The 15,234-nt window shown below is 38.8% G+C and overlaps 1 protein-coding gene across 5 annotated transcripts in view; it reads left to right on the forward strand.

The window, feature by feature from the left end:
• The window catches only part of LOC130694610 (zinc finger protein rotund-like), a 110,189-nt gene that overhangs the window by 26,626 nt on the left and 68,329 nt on the right, over window positions 1-15,234 (forward strand). For all 5 annotated transcript variants that reach the window (XM_059496246.1, XM_059496245.1, XM_057517672.2 and 2 more), the window contains 3 exons: window positions 1,692-2,108; window positions 5,632-5,686; window positions 9,459-9,730. In XM_059496246.1, the coding sequence (XP_059352229.1) occupies window positions 1,692-2,108; window positions 5,632-5,686; window positions 9,459-9,730 (744 nt within the window). The remainder of the gene's footprint in view (window positions 1-1,691; window positions 2,109-5,631; window positions 5,687-9,458; window positions 9,731-15,234) is intronic.

The following is a 15,234-nucleotide window of genomic DNA, read 5'->3' on the forward strand; positions in this document are numbered from 1 at the left end:
ACTCGGCAACTTTGAACAGCGGACAAATGAGGTGAAAAAACAAACCCAACAAAAAAAAAACAAAAAACGTTGAGGTGTTTTTTATTGACGGCTTTCCATCGCCTCAGTATTTTTTTTTTTTTTTCACCTTCCCACAAAAAAAAAAAAAAATGAACAAAAAACTGAATAAAAAAAAAACTGAGGGCTTCCCCCAAAATCTTGAGTTTTTTTTTCCAACTTCTCTTCTTTCCCTTTTTGTTTATTGTTGTGTGCCGGTTAGGAGAAAAAAAAACTGCTTTTTTTTTTTTATTCTTAATCCGTTTTCATTTTTTGTTCGTTTTTTTTTCACGACGTGTTGGGTTTCGTGAATGAATGCCGCGTGCTCTACAGTTGTAAGGAAATGGAAGTATTTTTTTTCTTTTCATTTAAGTGGTTCCCTGTTTTTTTTTGTTGTTGTTGTGGCGCGTGTTTCTTGAATGACAATCCCATGAAAAAAAAAGTTGAATACGACAACAAAAAAAAAAGGGTTTTTATTCCCATTTGTTTCCTGATGTCCTCGAAAAATGACCACAGAAAAATCAAATCCAAATACGAAAAAAATTAGGCTTCGATTGGGATTGACTCTAATCGTCTTCATTTCTTGCACACCTCTTGAGTATACAGTCTGGTCTGTTATCATTATCACCTTGAAGGTGCCTTTCTTTTCGTTGGCTTGCCCTAAAATTAGAAAATGGCATTGAGAGTAGAAAAAGAAGCGATTTGTTAGATCGATCGCTCACACCCGAGTACCATCACGATCGAATTTGGAATCTCTTCTTTTGAATAATCAATGCAACGTGCTCACACTGTTGCTACTCTCTTTCTCGAATCCGCCTCTTTGATTTCTTCTTTGGAATATATCTATTTTCCCAGTCAAAGATTGCCTTGAGCTTTAGCTAATCGAGAACACCCCATGATTTTCATCATCCAAAAAAAAAAAAAAGAAAAAAAGCGTGCTTGAATATCACAGGTGCACTTCTTTCTCTATTTTACATGTCTGTGGTTTTAAAGAGATGCACAGACTTTAAGTCGTAGGCGAAATGTATACCGCACGCTGATTAGCAGCTGCTGACGGCTAAAACATTATTTTTTTTTTTTTTTTTTCAGTGAACCAACCACTGACCTGTTATCTACATTACGCACTGGGCCATTGCATGTACGTTACATAGCCTGAAGCCGTCAAGTATTAAATAAGAAAGAAAGAAAAAAAAAAACGCACAAAAATCTCGGAATCCCTTTCTAATGATTAGCTTTCTATGAATGTGTGAGTGAGCAAGACGGGTCATTATCGTTGTGAATCGTGAATCAGCATCGCATCCAATTGGGGATTCGTATTCCCGTTGAATTGTATTAGAAACTAGAAATGGACACGTTAATCGTTCGCATAGCTCCGCACTTTTACAGATGGCAGCATTTTTAATTCGCCCAAATTTCGGTTATTGCATCGTAATCACCAAAATTCGATCGTGTGCATTTTTTTTTTTTTTTTTTTTTTTTTTTCGAACCCGCATTTTTAACGGAAGATTGCACGTGGTGGTCGTTGCAATAATTGAAAAAAAAAAATAATCATAATAATTCATCATTAGCTCTAGAATTAAATACAAAGACATGTCAATCTTAAACAAGAAAAAAAAAGGCAAAACTAATGAATGATGATTTTTGAAAAATTGTAGAAAGCGGCGCTCGTCTGGTCTCCGGCGCCGGAAGCAGCTCACGCGCATGTCTCCAAGCCCAGTCCGAGCAGCGCTGCTGGAACTCCGCCCACACCGGCACAGACTCCCGTTGGCGTCGGCGGAGGATCTACCGGTGGACAACAACAGCAGCAGCAGCAGCATCAGCAGCAGCACAACAACAATAACAATCACCAACATCCTGTTGCACCTCATCATCATCATCATCATCATCATCAGACTCACAGCCACCACGTTGCTCATCATCACGGTCCGTCCGCGTCTTCCATCAACAACAACAACAATCCTCCAACGTCTTCGCAGCCTCAGGCTGGTTTAATGCATTGGATGTCCGTCATGGCGGAGCACATGACCAACCCGCACCATCACGATGTCCACTACATGTGGAACGGCGTCGAGGTAAATAGAATCATTCCATTTTTTCATTTGAAATGCATCGGTCTCAATAGACCGGTTCTTCTTTGTTATTAAAGGCCTAGCTATTTATAACATAAGGAGGGGTGGGGAAGAGGGGTATTTTTAGAAAGAGAAAAAAAGACACCGAAGAATGGTGGCGCTAGTAGAGTAGATACGATAGCGTTTTCTATACGAAAAAAAAAAAAAGGCGGCGAGCTATTTTTAGGGTAATAATCGAAAATGATAGGAGTCGAATGATAAAGAAAGGTTCATCATCATTAGGTGCAGTCTCAGGTCATCATCGCCCGTAATGGGGCGCCCCCCTTTTTTTTTTTTTTTTTTTTTTTTTTTTCTTTCGGGAGTGACCGAGAGGCAGGTAGAAAACAGATGAACAACATGCAACGATCTCGTTATATTTAGGGTCACATAATAACGTCGCCATTCGTTCCCAAATATATACTCGACAGCTGCAACGGGATTCACCTTCTATTGTTAGACGGTTATCTCTCTCTCTCTCTCTCTCTCTCTCTCTTTCTAGTGCACCGGGGCAATCTGTGAGATTGTGACAGGTTCCTTTTTTTTTTATTTATAGAAAAAAAAAAAAAAAAGGAATGTGTTTTTTTTACTTTGACGACCTGTAATCAAAACTCTTGTTATCAATCCCGCATTTGGAACAAGTCGAGCGTCTTGGCGTCATTCGATGGCCGCTTTTCTTGACGTATTTTCTTTTTTTTGTTATTATTATTTTGCCAATTTCCATTTGAAATGCTGAAAAGAAAGGCAGACGTTGGCAGCAGGTGGGATATTGTATATTTTAGTTTCACTACCAACGCTCTCCGTGTTTTCCTTTCTATCGTCTTGGATTTGTGTAAATGTTTGATAAATGACGTCGAGTTGCTTTTGCTGTAGTGTTGCGTAAACAGTTGCGTGCACTCACATGCAACAATCACGCGCGCACTCTCGGTAGATATTTTCTTTCGTTGACAGTGAAAAATGGAGAAAAAAAGATCTGGAAAATAAAATGGGGTTACGGGATGATGAAAAGTGGACACACTCACGCGGGTTCTCGTACGCAGACAGGCGTGCGTGGAATGGCACGTAAACGCGCAACTGAAAGCAAAAAAAAAAAAAAAAAAATCTGAACACGCACTCGGTGTGATCTCCAGCCTTTCAAAAGTTGATGTTTCATTTCTAACATCACAAGTGCATCGCAAACACTTTTTTTTTTTCTCTCTCTCTCTCGCTAATTGGATTTAATAGGATTACTTAAAAAATAAAAAAAACTCGCATTAAATTAATTCGTGTTAGAGAGAAAATAAAGGGTTATTGGTACGCCTGTTTTTACGATGGTGATACCTGAGAAATGCTGTATGTATGTCGTAAAAAAAAAAAAAAAAAATGTCGGATGGTGCGGACAGGAACGAAAATGGACAGTTAAGGTCGTTTTTTTTTTCCTCGTCTGTCCAATATTGGACAAGTTTAGAAGGAAATTGATGTTGTATAGTAACCCTTTTATTTTTTTCGGTTGTGAGGGTAAAGGATTTTGTTGTCCCGATGGTGGTTAATGCGGTTCCAACAAGTGGGGGGCGCGGGAAATTGAAACATCTTTCAAGGAGATAACACCCCCCAAAAAATAAGAACCATTTTTTACAATGTTATGGAGCAAAAAAAAAAAAAAAAAAAAAACCCTTTTTCGGTCACGCTTGATTGTCTGCTCTTCTCCAATTGTTGTGTAAGAACCCCCGATTGCGCGTAAAAAAAAAAAAACGCGGCCCAAAAGGGGTTTATAAACCCCTTTTTTTTTTTTTCTTAAGACATTCTATAAAGAATATACACACACAATAAGGATTGGTGTCTTTTCAGCTGCACTATGGTAAAGGGTAATTTCATTGGGGGTTAAAAAAAAAAAAAAAAGGGCACCACTACGGTTGTTTCACACACAACCCGTTCCTCGTGTCATAAAACTTTTTTTTTTTTTTTTTTTTTTTTTTTTTCTCTTCAACCCTTACAACAGTAAGGTAATAGGCCTACTACTACTTGTGGACTCACTTAGACCTATAAATCCCTTTAAAGGGGAGGGGGATTTAAGGTTTCTTTATGAAAAAAAGGGGCGGTAAGTTGTCTACACCACCACGACAACCACCATCCGAAAAGGGTTAGCACACATACAGCCCCCTCCTTCAAAAAAAAAAAAGAAAAAAATATTACATAAAAGTGTAGTAAAAAAATGAACCCTTTTTTTGTGTGTGTGTGTGTGTGTATGTGTCTGTTTTTGTGAAGACGGGAGAATCCGTTCCGGCTGTGAGAAAATTCGTCAACCCCATCCCACTGGCGATATGTTGTATAACAACAATTCAACTCTTTGAAACCGACACTGTGTCTCTCCCTTGGTCGGCAAAAACGCGTGACGAATCGTTTTCGAAGCGAGAAGAATTTGTATCTTTCGAGACAAGTTGCCCAACTTTTTTTTTTTTTTTTTTTCAAGTTATACAACAGACGAAAGGAAAAGAAGGGGTTATAGTCAGATAAATCCGTCTGTGTATATCTATAAAAAAAAAAAAAGAGGGTCTACACACACACACACACAAAACAAGACAATTGCTCTTAAAAAAAAAAGATCTGGATGGATTCGATTTTCAAGTATTTTTGTCTTCCTTTTTTTTTTTGTGTTTGGGAAATTACATAAATATGGTCAAAGTAAAAAAAAAAAAAAAAGAAAAGACCTTGGTTGTAAGGGGGTGAGAAAAAAAAACAACCATTACCCTATTGGAAACACCTGATTTTTCTTGTTAATGCTCCACCCCTTTTATTGAATTGAAATTTTTAAAATGAGTAAAAAAAAAAAAAAAAAAAAAAAAAAACAAACAGGCGGGAAAAGTGTGGGTCTATTTCGTGTCGAGTCACGAACGTCGGCATGGTCTGTCTTGATTTTTTTTTTTTTTCCCGCGTTGAACAAGCGTAGGGGGGCATGTCGCACACGCAAAAGACAACAAACAGCAACGCATGCTGTTTTTTCCGAGAAAATCAAATCGACATTTTTGCTTTTCGGAAAAGAAACACGTTGACCAAACGAGCGCGCCGACTTTGAGCGGCAATGAACGAGCAACATTTGCATGCCGTAATCAATCCGCCCGCTAGCTGATCATGCCTAGACACCACGCACTTTCTTTTTTTTTTTTTTTTTTTTTTCTTTTTTTTTTTTTTTTCCCCCCCCCCCCCCCCCCCCCCCCCCCCCCCCCCCCCCCCCCCCCGATTCTTTGTCTAATTTTTGTCGGAGGCCTTGCATGGAGAGAGAGAGAGAGAGAGAGGGAGTCTTTGAAAAAAAAAAAAAAAAAGGCATCTATTTTTATCTGTAAGCCTGTCCGTTTTCTTTGGTGCCGGTCTTTGACCAGGAGACACTGACCAATAAGGAAAAAAAAAAAAAGGAATAGATTGATTTATGATATGACTTATTGTTTTACATGATTTTCTAGCTCGTTTTCATTCGTTTTTTTTTTTTTTGTCTCTCTCTCTCTTTGATTTGCAGAGTAAAATGAGCTCGTCCGACCAGAGTAGCAGTACCGGTTCCATGCATCAAAAAGGTAAATACGAACTGATTGACTAGCTAAGGAATGTACGTGTCTACTATTAGGCTTGTTTATCTCTCTTGTGTTGTCCACACACGCTCTTCTGCGTTCGCTATCAAAAGTTAAAGCAAGGCAGACGTCTCGTCTAACCCGAACAAAGATCGTCTATGGACACCAAAGACTCGTTTTCTATTTTTGAAAGAAGAAAAAAAAACAAAAGAATAGTCGACGTTTCTTGAATAGTGAAATTGAACGATTTTTCACAACACGAGGCGCTTTTGTGAAAGCTGTGCATATTTCAGATTGGCTATCTCAAAAATGGGATGTCTTTTTTTTTTTTTTTTTTTTTTTTTTTTTTTTGGAAGCAGTGGTGCAGGAATTCAAAGTTCTATTGGAATCTGAATTTTTTGTTGTCCTTAAATTTACAAAAATGCGCAATCCCCCCCCCCCCCTTCAAAGAACCGGTCCGTTGAGCTATTATAAAAAGACTGGCAATTTTCATCTCGCATCGAGAACATATTTTCACATAATTTTTGTTCAAAACACATTGAATAGACACGATTCAAATATAGAAATTTTAGCGAATATTTTTCGCTACAGTTTTTAAATCAAATAATTCAAACGGAACCGGTCCCCCCTCTCCCTCATTTTACTTTCAGTGCAAGGGATGGGGGGTGGGTTTAAACTATACACATTTATTCATATACGACAGGAAAGAAGCTGGAAAAACGGCCATAGTGTCGTAAAAAAAAAAAAAAACAACAACACGCCAGCGGTATCGTAAAACATTTTTTGAATAGGGATAAAAATGTGACCCTCTTCTTATTTCTGACGTGGGACAATCGGGACGGTCGCATCCCGATAGTTTTTTTTTTTTGAACGTGTGCGCGCGCAAACATTGGAAACAGAAAGAAAAATCTTTTAAATAAATTGCACGATAGCGATAGAACTGTAGTTCGCCTTGAGCTACAAAGAGGTAGAATTTTCTTTCGTTGAGATGGGTAGGAGGAGCGCGTTGGAGAAAGAAATAACAACAGGAAAAAAAAAAAAGAAACATTCTCGGCGTGAAAGAAAGCGGTAGAAAACACGCGAACGAAGAGAAATGAAGAATACTATATGGGCAACAGGTCGAAGCGCGAACACACTAAAACAAATAGAGGGGACCGCGAAGCGAGCACGTTAGGCAGCGTGAAACTGACGAGACACTTGAATCGGCCGCACAACTATCAGTTCGCCCATCTCTACCGTTTTCAAAGAATAGAGGGGAGGTGTGTCCAACCTCCTACGGTAAACATTGCGCGCGCAAGTTCCGTTGTGAAAGACATTCACGCGGTACGCGTGCGATTCGCTTACCGTTAACGAGTGACGTTTTTTTAACGTGATACACACAGCGAATTATTTGCCGTAATCAATCGCACTTCAATGAGGCTCGATCCGTACGATCAACTGTTTGGTAAGTTTAGTTTAGTTTTTTTTTTTGTGTTGTATTCACGAACCAGTTTCACAAATGTGTTGCCTATCGAAATAATAACGTCATCTTCCGAGTTTCTCTTTTCCTTTGGAGAGGGGGGCAGCCTGTTATCGATCACGATCTGTTGATAAGCCATTGTACGTTTGGGTGATAGTTGGGCCGAAGAAAAACTGGAAAGAAAAGAACGGGGTGTGTTTGACGCCTGTCGGACAGCGCAAGAGCAATAATCAAAAGCGTGAGAACAGATAATCAAGCCCCTAGCGGGAGTCGACTTTTCCTTTTGATACGTGAAAATTAGGTTTTCAAAACTGTTTGAAAATCTTTAAGTATTTAGACGTAGACGCTCGAGTCATCACCCATTTGATTCGTTCTCAATCCAAATTTTTATATATCAAACTTTTCATCTGTTCGTGTGCGTACAAGGGCGAGATTGCACGCGAGTTGCGTGCGTTCACACTCAAACGAACCCGATGGAAACCTTCATTTCTTTTCTATTTTTCAACGGGCGGTGGTTGCATGTCTCACGTGTGTCCTTAAATACGTTTTGATCCGACAAATGGAAAACCTGTTACTTTAAACAAATCGACGAGATGAAATGCCCCCCCCCCCCCATCAGTTGAGACAGTCGGTCATCGACAAAGTTTGCGATCCCCCCTCTTTTTTTTTTTTTTTTTTTGGACGAGATCTTTAGAAACCAAAGAAGCTGGACGGAAAGTTAATGGCTTGAGGCCATCACCTGTCCCTCTATTCCGACATAGGCGTACCTATTGGCCCGTTCTCTCTCTCTCTCATTCTTCAGCCGTTTGCAGAGATCTGTTCTAAGAATAAACTTTTCAATCACTTGAGGCTATTTCATAGACTGTGGGGTTATTCATCACGAACGCAAAAATGCTGGCATCACCACAAGAAGAACAACAACAACAAGAACAAAAAAAAAAACAAAACAAAAAAACAACTATTCCACCAGTGGTAGAAAAGAGAAAAGAAAAAAAAAGAAGTAAAATAATTATATAGCGCGCCGTATATGCCAGCGCTTCATCACGGCCGCTTTTCACTATATCAATCACGCGATTGATATCAGTTCACGGAACGCGGAGCGCAGAGAGAGAAATCTCTTGTTCGCTCCCTGTTTAGATGTATAAATAAACGCAGGCTATTATGCGTAGTGGACGTATATAGTTTGTACGGCAATTGCACAGAATGAGCTACCTGATCTATGCATACCTGTAGGGCTCTATTTCGGCAGAGAAGGAGGGAGGGGGGGGGAGGGGGCACGCCATGCGATTCAAATCTCGATCACGATACCACCGGCCAACAGGGCAGGTAGGTCCTTATTCCAATTGTTTTGATTGCTAAACGGGAGGGAAATATCATCAGCGTCTTTGCATGTATCCCACTAGGAAGATTTCCAAATAATCGATTTGAATATGCAATGTAATTAATTTTCTATTTCGTGTGTGTAATGTTGCATATTCTAGTATTCCTTTCTTTGGCATGGCAGGGCTAGTATTATTGACTCGGATAATCTACGCGTTTGACGCCCAGCTGATTCAGCACCGACTTTCTCCTTTTGTTTGCGTGTCGTGAAATAAAGCGGCCGAATGCCTTTCCTCTATTTTTTTTTTTTTTTTTTTGTGTTATTCGCAGATTAAATCGTCCGAGTTTCCCGCATTTGATATTGATCTCCCTTCCCCCCCCCCCCCCCCTAGAAAAATAAATGCCATTGTATGTAAACATGCGGAATGCCACACACGCACTGGCGCGTCGCCAGTTGCGTAAGGCGGCGCTGTGTACGTTAGGGCGTCAGTGGTGCCACATGCAAATGTGTTGCCTGTATAAATCGAGTGATCACTCTCAAGAAAGAAAAAAAAAAAAATAAATGCATTTTTATTTTTTTAAAAACACGCAAAATGTCAGAGCCGATAAGCGTCGCCTGAACGAAAGGGGGGGAGGGGGAGACTTCACAAAAGAGATAGGCAACGACGCGCATCTCAAAACCGGTTCTTCTTCTCGAATTTCCCAGCACGCAAGAACTCGACTTGTACAACACGACAGCAAAAGGAAAAAAAAAAAAACTGGTTTTTCTTGTAAAAACAAAACAAAAAACGAGCGAACAACAACAAGAAATAAACAAGAGACAGTGACGACTCAACATTTTCCAAAGTATACAATCGACTTGCTTTGTCTGGTGCGAGTGTCAATTAACTTTTGTCCCTTTCTTAATGCTTTACAGTTAATCAGACCAGCGATAAACTCGTTCCCTTTTCTTTTTCCTAATCAATTTTCTTTTATTTTATTTTATTTTATTTTTTAAAGGTGGAACTCTGGATCAGGACGGACGAATGGAAGGTGGAGTCTCACTTTCACACGGTCCTCCTGTTGTCGTTGGACAACTTGGCTCGGCATCTGCCGCTAATTTGTACGGCGTCGGAGGTCCTCGATCGACCACGTCGGCCTCAACGAGCAGCTCGTCATCGCAATCGCCTCCCATCGCGCCCATCGTTTCTTCCGGTTCGACGGCCGGAGGCAAAATGTCAGGATCGACGTCCAACGGTGGAAGGAAGTACCAGTGCAAGATGTGCCCACAGGTAGGCTTGGCTCACATTTGACTTCTTTTTTCTTTTTTTCTTTTTTTCTTTTTTTTTGCTTTTTCTCCCATCCCCTCCCATTCTCTTACGCGGGCTCTATTTTTTTTTTTTAATTGCTTTATTTTTCGCATTTGACCTAAACTTTACCTTTCTCTTTTTCTGCTCCTTTTCACTTTCTCCGGTTTCCTGGGACCAAAACACAAAAAAAAAATGTGACACATTTTTTTTTTTTTTTTTTTCTGAGGAGGTTTTCTTTTTTTTTTTGCTGGATGATTTGCTTTTGCTGAATGAAGAGTTTGACGATGCGGGGTCTCGCACGCAGGTGCCGCTGCCAGCGAAATTTCGCTTTACAGCACGCAAAGCTCTTGTGTGTCCATCATTTTTTTTTTTTTTTTTTTGAAATTTTTAGTAAAAAAAAACCAAAACACAATGAACGTTGACGATAAGGCGACCCGATAACAACTGGGTCATAAGGGTTTTTTGTTTTCACTTTTTTTTTTTAATGGGTGGTGGCATCAGAGTCACGGTCGAACCATCACACGTTCGAAAATTCGAAATCAACGCGACTAGATAAAATCAATCCAAAATTCTTGCTGCTTTTAATGTATCGTTTCGATGCGAGAAGAAAATCTGTGAGCTGCTAAACAGAAAACCTTAATTTTTTTTTTCTTTGGTTTTTAAAGAGCAAAATTGATTTGTTGTGTTCGTTCGTTTTAACGAACGAAAATGTCGGATTTTATTGACTAGGACCGGTTGCGTTGATCATTGCGACTTGCTTAGCGATCTGTTTTGTCTTTGTAAAGTGCCACGTAGACACTCTTTCCAGATCGATTTATTTCCTTTCGTGTCTTTTTTTTTTTTTTTTTTTTAGAGAAATTTTTCATTTAAAGCCACTGGTTTTCCAAGTGTTTTATTTATTTTTTTCCGCACGGCAAATCTTTTTGTTTGTGTTGAATTCTTGACATAACTTGCTTGAATCGCCGGAAAAATTGTTGGCCCCATTCCTCGTCTCAATCGGCTTCTTATTTTTTTTTTTTTTTTCCTCTAAGGAATGTGCACCGGTAATAACAACATTTGCATACCGTGTGCTCCAATGGTTCGTTCATTATCATCTAGATAATGCCCGCTAGTAAGAGATCAAGTTGTACACGTACAACTCCATCATATTGACATGCTACAGCGAAAGTGTGTACTCGATGCCCTTTTCATTTGATTTATGGCTCGCACCGTATTTCGCATTTTTTTTTTATTGATCTTCTTGCTAAAGGAAACAATTGCATAGGCCTCTTTGAAAGATCGTAAACTGTTTTACAGCCACTCTGCTATTTTTTCTCTCTCTCTCTCTCTCTCTCTCTGCATTTGCAAAGTCGTAAAAACAAAAGTTGTATAACTGTCCAAAAAGAGACATGGTTATTAGCCAATTTTTTTTCCTTTTAAAGGGAGTTGTCTCCTGTTTTTGATTTTACAACGGTTGCAATTTATCTCGGAGCGACATGATTTCAAACGGAAATGACATTGCAGCTAGCGAAAGAAAATCCGAATGATGAATGGACGAAACGGACTCATTCTTTTGCAGTAAAAACGAATCCAAATTGGCCTCCTTGTTTTTTTTGTTTTTTTTTTGTTTTTTGTACATTCTCAGAAATGGTCATTTGCTTAAGAAAAAAAAAAAAAAACTTGAACACTAGGTGAATGGAAGTGGGCCAACCGGTGGCCAGCAATAAAAATGTTCATTTATATGTGACTGGGTTTTTTTTTTTTCCTGTTGGCATCTGGCAAATCTTTTCTCTGGAAAATCATTGCTAAATAGAAACAACAAAAAAATGTCCCAACTCTGTTTTTCGTGCGTCGTTACAGTAGCCAATAGATAACGAACCCCATGTTCTGGGCCATCAAATAATGCATATCACAGTGTGATGAAATGAATCATCATCTCAAATCTGCAAGAATAAAAAAAGGAAAGTTTTCTGGAGCCAAAAGTTGATTACATATCGCTATTCTAGCCAACTCAATCGCCCTTTTTTTTTCAGTTTTCTCCAATCAAAACAAAAATTGTAAATAAACAAGTAGAAGCGAGGGGGGGGGGGCTGTGGAAAGTGTAGCACAACAGTTAGAAAAATGAATAATTCAAAGATGAGAGAGGTGGGGGGTATCACTATTATAAAAAAAAAAAAAAAACTACCGAGTTACTTGCACAATCGGCCATCCGTCTTCTTTCACCACTTTGATTGCAACTCCTTTTGTTTTTGATTGCATCATTTTCTCATCGCCCTATGTGTGACGTACTATTTAACACGTACACACACCCCAAAGAAATGTTTTTCCTTTTTTTTTTTTTTTTTTTTTAAATAATATTATTCATGTTTTTTTCTATTTACCTTCCGGCTGAGAGGAGGTTTCAAGGCACGTGCCTTAAAAACATTTTTTTCGGGAGGGGTGTAATATACCCGTTATGTTTTTCAATCGTGTTCATGGAACACACACACAAAAAAATGGAATAATTTAAAACGAATATCAAAGTTACACCTTGATGGTACCACATTCTACTACTGTTGTGAATTTCTCCCCTCTTCTGGATTTCAAAAAAAAAAAAAAAAGTAGTTCCGTTTTTCTAATCTCCCCTCAAAAAAAAAAAAAAAAAAAAAAAAAAAAAAAATTCGACCAGGGGACACGCATTTCCCTTACGTCACGGCATACAAGAAAAAAAAAAAAGATTAAGAAAAAAAAAAAAAAAAGACGAACGGTGAAAGAGCCTGGGAAATAACGACAGCATCCATCTCTTCGGACGCCATAGAAGAACGGTACAAGAGAGACGGAATGCGACACACTAAAGGAGGGAGACGATATTATATAACAACAACTTCTCTCTTTTTTTATTTTCAAAGGCTAGCGAGGACCAGTGGTTTTTATATACAAGAAAGAAGGGAGAAAAAAAAAAAAACGTTGGGCAAAAACGGCCATCGACTATGCCAAGGGTCTTTTTTTTTTTTCTATATTATATGATTACATTTTCTAAAGCTCCCTTTTTTTCCCCCTATATATTATGCGGTATATAGCGTCGCCGTCGTCCTTTTTTTTGGGACAAGAGGGGGAGATATATTTTTTCTGTTTCCCCTCGTATTTTTTTCCCCCCGTCTATTTTCTATTGATATAAAAACAGGAGGGGTTGTTTTCTTGTTGTGTGCTAAAAAAAAAAAAAAAAAAAAAGCCGACGTTTTTGGTGCGGATCTCCGGAAGAAGCAACAGCATCCTACATATTTCCTGGTAACCCCTCGTTTTTTTTTTTTCCCCTCCTCCCTTCTGAATGAGAGAATGAGCTATGACGGATTGCTTTTTTCCCCTCTCTTTCACCCTGCTGGACGCGCGGTTTGTAGCGACGCCTAACGACGTCGTTTTTTTTTCCATTGGCGTCTGTTTTTCGCATCTCTACCGCACCACACACGAAAAAAAGATTGAACTATAAACTAGTTTTTCGAATGGGGATGATGTCGAAGAATGTGTTGTGAATCCAAGGGCCGGCTCGTAGGACGTCATTCATCCCCCTCTCTTCCCTTTTTTTTTTTTTTTTTTTTTTTTTTTTATTTTTCCCTCCCAAAAAAATAGGGAGGGAATTATAAACAAGACCAGTTTTGAATGAAATCGAAATCCCCCCATCAAGTAAAAAAAAAAAAAAAAGTACACCCAACATTTTGATACACAAAAATAGAGTACAAATAGAAGTAGTAGTACTATGTAGTAGTAAGGGTGTGTGTGTGTGATTCCCACAGTCCGGTCCGATATTTTCTTTATTCGATCCACACACACACACAAAATCTGGATGAAGAGGGGTGGGGGGGGGGGGAGAGACTGTTGCCCATATAAAGAGACGTAGTGATAAGGTGCTATCAGATTAAATTTATAAAGAAAAAGAAAAAGAAAAAGAGAGTGCTCTGTACTTAACACATTTTAAATAAGAAAAAAAAAAAAATGAAGGAAAACTGGCTGTAACAAACAGGATTTTGAAAGAAACAAAAGTGATGAGGGATCAATCGAAATTTACGCCGGCCCCATGTTCTGATGGCATTCGAAAATCTCGTGTGTGTGTGTGTGTGCCCTCACACGGCGTTTTGCTCATTACGAATGAGTCTGATAAGAAACCTATCAAACCCGAATGATTTTTCTGAATAAAAAGGAGAAAGGGAATCAAACACTCGTCCAAAAAGAAAAAAAAAAGAAAAAAAAGAAGAATCAGGTTGGGAGGGGAGGATCTCTCGACATGAAATGGCGCGTACACATTTAAAAATAGGTATAGAGGGAAGATATGATGGCCAAACGAGAAAGGGACAAAAAAAGAAAAAAAGGAGCTCAACAAAAGAGACATTCGCTTTTTTTTTCTTCCCATTTTGTTAGTAAAGATATGTGGAGGATCTCATCCAAAATGCGGGAGGGAGGATTTCTGGCCTTCCCACGGACCTTTGTAAACCCTCATGTCGGACGTTGGGGAGCAGTTCTTCATACAATCGGGCACACAGAGAGAGAGAAGGGAGGATAAATTGTAAAATTGAATGATTTGATCGGCCACACCCAGTTTTCTTCTATTTTTAGAAAACGGTGAAAATGTGCAATCGTCAACAACCGCCAATGTAATCAGATGCTCCTTTTTTTCTCTCTCTCTCTTTTTTGCCTGGGGAACCGTTTTTTAAAACATATTTTTAAATACGGGACGTTGTGGCAGCAAGTCAAGAATAGGTGAAAGCGCCGGATTGGCCGTTTTTTTTTTTTTAATTCTTCAATGGCGGTCCTATTTTTTAAATATTATTTTTAGCATCGACAGATGCAAACAAACGGATTTGTACTTAATTAACACATGTTCTTTTGAAAGAAAACCAGCCGCAAATTGTTTTTTCTAATTAAAGAATTCATTATCCTTTATCGACTAACGACAAATTCACACGCATCGAAAAATTACGGTGGTCATCGGGACTGTTCACCTAAACGTTCCACCTCGTAAACATCAATTAGCACCTGCACACATTTTTAGCTTCTTTTTTTTTGTTTTTTGTTTTTTGTTGTTGTTGACTGTACGTAATAATGCAACTTTGCATTCAAATAGAATATATGATGATCCGTTTTAGTGGGGAGAGAGAGAGAGGGTTGAAAGACCGCACGTGCCCTTTTCCTTGTTGCGGGTATCAAGTCGATCACACATTTTTTTTTTTTTTTTCTTACTCTCCCCCCTTTCGTTTTTTTTAGAAAATATATATATAGGCCTATTAGCGTAGAAAAAAAAAGGAAAATTTGCATATGAATATAGAAAAATTCAAATGTAAGCAAATGAGCAAATTTACGTGTCAAAAGAATGTTGTGCCCGCAAACGAAGTAAATTCTTGGGGTTGGAGATAGCCAAAATGCGTGCATTTTTTTCTCCAACAAGTTTGAGAACCGAAAGACCTTGGCCGGGATTTGTAGCGTGTTTGTTGAATTGCAGTAGCAGACTTTGTTTTTTTATTTTCTTTTTTTTTTTT

This window comes from Daphnia carinata, chromosome 7 (genome assembly GCF_022539665.2).
Source record: "Daphnia carinata strain CSIRO-1 chromosome 7, CSIRO_AGI_Dcar_HiC_V3, whole genome shotgun sequence".
NCBI classification, from domain to species: Eukaryota; Metazoa; Arthropoda; class Branchiopoda; order Diplostraca; family Daphniidae; genus Daphnia; species Daphnia carinata.